At 51.3% G+C, this 3,028-nt stretch overlaps 1 protein-coding gene across 1 annotated transcript in view; it reads right to left on the bottom strand.

Annotated features, from left to right (window-relative positions):
• The window catches only part of LOC105992231 (cGMP-inhibited 3',5'-cyclic phosphodiesterase A-like), a 33,212-nt gene that overhangs the window by 1,406 nt on the left and 28,778 nt on the right, over positions 1-3,028 (bottom strand). The window contains exons 2-3 of the mRNA XM_013025054.1: positions 1,741-1,995; positions 818-952 (exon numbers count right to left, since the gene is read on the bottom strand). Coding sequence (XP_012880508.1) covers positions 818-952; positions 1,741-1,995 — 390 coding nt within the window. The remainder of the gene's footprint in view (positions 1-817; positions 953-1,740; positions 1,996-3,028) is intronic.

Here is a 3,028-nt window from a genome sequence, read left to right as displayed (position 1 = left end):
GAGGGAGGGAGGGAGGAAGGGAGGGAGGGAGGGAGGGAGAGAAAGAAGGAAGGAAGGAAGGGAGGAGGAAGGAAGGAAGGAAAGAGGGAGAAAAGGAAGGAAGGAAGAGAGAGAGAAAGAAAAGACAAGACTCTATTTCAAAGGCATAAATGGATTTTTCGTGGAAACATTCTTTGCAAAGAAAATCATCGACCTTACGCCATGACAGAAAATTTGGGCAAAGTTCACTGGTAAAATAAGAAACCTGTCTGGTCATAAATCTCCAGGTTATAATTCACTGTCTTAAGCAATGCTTAGCAGTATTATTAAATGCCATTTATCAATGCTAGCTGGTACAGGAAGTGAGTATACTCTCTCCCTCTCTCTCTTTCTCTCTCTCTCTTTCTACACACACAATGTAGCGAGTATGTCTGTGTATTTGTATGTGTGTGCGTATACACAGACATCCATGTACATAGTGTGTGTGTGTGTGTGTGTGTGTGTTGGTTATTTTCCAGATAGCAGGTCTCATTCGATGCCCAGGTCTCTTGGACTTCGATCCTCCTATTCATGCTGTCCTTTTGTTACAAACATGACAGGCCTGGACCTGGTGAGCTCTGTGTGGCCTGGGCTCACCTCGAACCCCAGACCCTCCAGTGGCTGGTATTACAGGCATGAGCTACCACGCTCGGCGGGCGCTCGGTTGACCTCCGGTGGACTGGTCGCTGTCTGACCCTATGCCTTGATGTAATAGTTCAAGGTGACTTTGGAGACGTGTTCTGGGTGTGGGGCGGGAGGGTGAGGGGGAATCTGACCTGGGTGAAGAGGCTTCCTGCACCTTGGTGCTGCTGGAACCCTGGTCCCTCCGCACGGGGGCAGGCTCCAACGTGGGGAGGCCCGTGGCTGATGTGGTAGTCGTCCAGGTGGAGGACACTCTGCGCAGTAAGCCGGGGGGCAAACTCTTCCTCAGGCGCTAGGAGACAGCATGCAGTTATTTTTGCCAGTCCTGGGACTTGAACTCTGGGCCTGGGCGCTGTCCCTGAGCTCTTTCCCTCAAGGCTGGTGCTCTACCCCTCGAGCCACAGCACCACTTCTGGTTTTCTGGTGGTTCATGGGAGATCAGAGTCTCACGGACTTTCCTGCCCGGGCTGGCCTCGAACTGCGATCCTCTAGATCTCAGCCTCCCAAGGAGTTGGGATGACAGGCGGGAGCCAACCGTGTCCGGTGTCTTTTATTTTTTCGATCACCGGGCATCTCTGACACACAGTGTCTCTGGCTGCAGCGTGGAAAGAGGGGAGCACTTGCTGAACTGGAAGGGGACCCCCAGGGAACCCTTGTCATCTGTCCAAAATGCTGAGTTCTTAAGACATTTGACCCAAAGTCTCTCCACCCCCCCAAAATGAGCAAATATTATACGTATCATAATTTGGGGGAGGTCTTGGTTTCAATGTGTATGCAAATATAGGACTAAAGGGCCAGGTGGCTCCCGCCTGTCATCCCAGCTACTCAGGAGGCTGAGATCTGAGGCTCACAGTTTGAGGCCAGCCCTGGGCAGGGAAGTCCATGAAAGTCTCCTCTCCAGTGAGCCACCAAAAAAAGCCAGAAGTGGCGCTGTGTGGCTCCCAGGGTAGAGCACCACCCAGCCTTGAGGGAAAAGAGACACAGGGACAGCGCCCAGGCCCTGAGTTCAAGCCCCAGGACCGACGCACGCACAGCAACGGTGAACAGAAGATCGTGGAGTTGTTCAAGGCTGCCACTCACCTTGGGCACGGCCAGCTTGTCCTTGTCGGTGCTTTCCTCAGAGTCGGAGCAGGCGTAGTCGCCAAAGGCCAGCAGCGGGCCGGCCCTGGGCCTGTGCACGGCTTGGAAGGTGAGCTGGGTGCTGAGCAGGTTGCTCACGGCTCTCAGGGAGGTACATACGCTGGGGGGCAGCGAAGGGTCGGCCAGGAGGTCGGTGATGAGGCCGTGGGCCTCACCCATCACCGCGATGTCCACCGTGATGCTGGTTCCTGAGGACTGAGACGCCAGACCAGCACAGGGTCAGGATTGGCCAGGCCGAGATGGGTAGTGCACAGCATGAATCTCGGCTTTCTCTTGTCCGCCGACTAATAACAACACAGCCGGACGATGCTACCATCTCAGTCACCTGCCCGCCTCTTTTTGGGGGGGTACAAAGTTTGCTCAAGTAGATTGGGAGGACTTTTTACTATTTCCATAACATTTTTTGACACCCCCCCCCAAGAAATAACGTATCATGATTTTATTTAGTGAATTTAGCCGACAGGATTACACGGGTTTTGATGAAACATGGTCTTTCTTTTTTTTTTGGTGGAAGGTTCGATTTGGGTTCAGCAGATCTCAAAATGGACTTGAACAAGTTTGCTGAACCTCAACTCCTCCGTACCACTAACCACGATTAAAAATGAACGAGTAAACGAAGTAAAACAACGCGATTTAAGCTTTTGTTTTAAAACTCTTAAAATGAGCTGTTTTAAAAAAATCTTTTCGTGAATCAAAAGGAATGACTTCCAGGCGTTGGTGGCTCACTCCTGTCATCCCAGCTGCTCAGGAGGCTGAGATCTGAGGATCACGGTTCAAAGCCAGCCTGGGCAGGAAAGTCCATGAGACTCTGATCTCCAATGAACCACCAGAAAACCAGAAGTGGCGCTGCGGCTCAAAGGGTAAGAGCACCAGCCTTGAGCCAAAACAAGCTAAAGAATAGCACCCAAGTCCTGAGTTCGAATTCTAGTACTGGCATCAAAGAAAATGAGTACATAAATAGGTACTGTTTTGTAATCAGAAAATCATCATCATCCTGAGGACAAACCGGTACTCATGAGATGGTTCTGAGGACGCCCGTGGAGAAACGCTTGTGTGACAGCGTGGTAGACAAGAAGAACGTATGTGTTTACCCCCAACAAAACCAACTGTCAAAGTGATCGTGAACCACACACATTGGCAAGAAAAGAATCTGTCTTCACTCCATCCCCCCTCGACACAAAGGACACACCAAAATCAGATACCTGCAGCCTGGACTGTGGCTTCCTAT

Source organism: Dipodomys ordii, unplaced genomic scaffold (assembly GCF_000151885.1).
Source record: "Dipodomys ordii isolate 6190 unplaced genomic scaffold, Dord_2.0 Scaffold81, whole genome shotgun sequence".
NCBI classification, from domain to species: Eukaryota; Metazoa; Chordata; class Mammalia; order Rodentia; family Heteromyidae; genus Dipodomys; species Dipodomys ordii.
The sequence above is the reverse complement of the archived record's forward strand: the minus strand, read 5'-3'. Positions and strand labels throughout refer to the sequence as shown.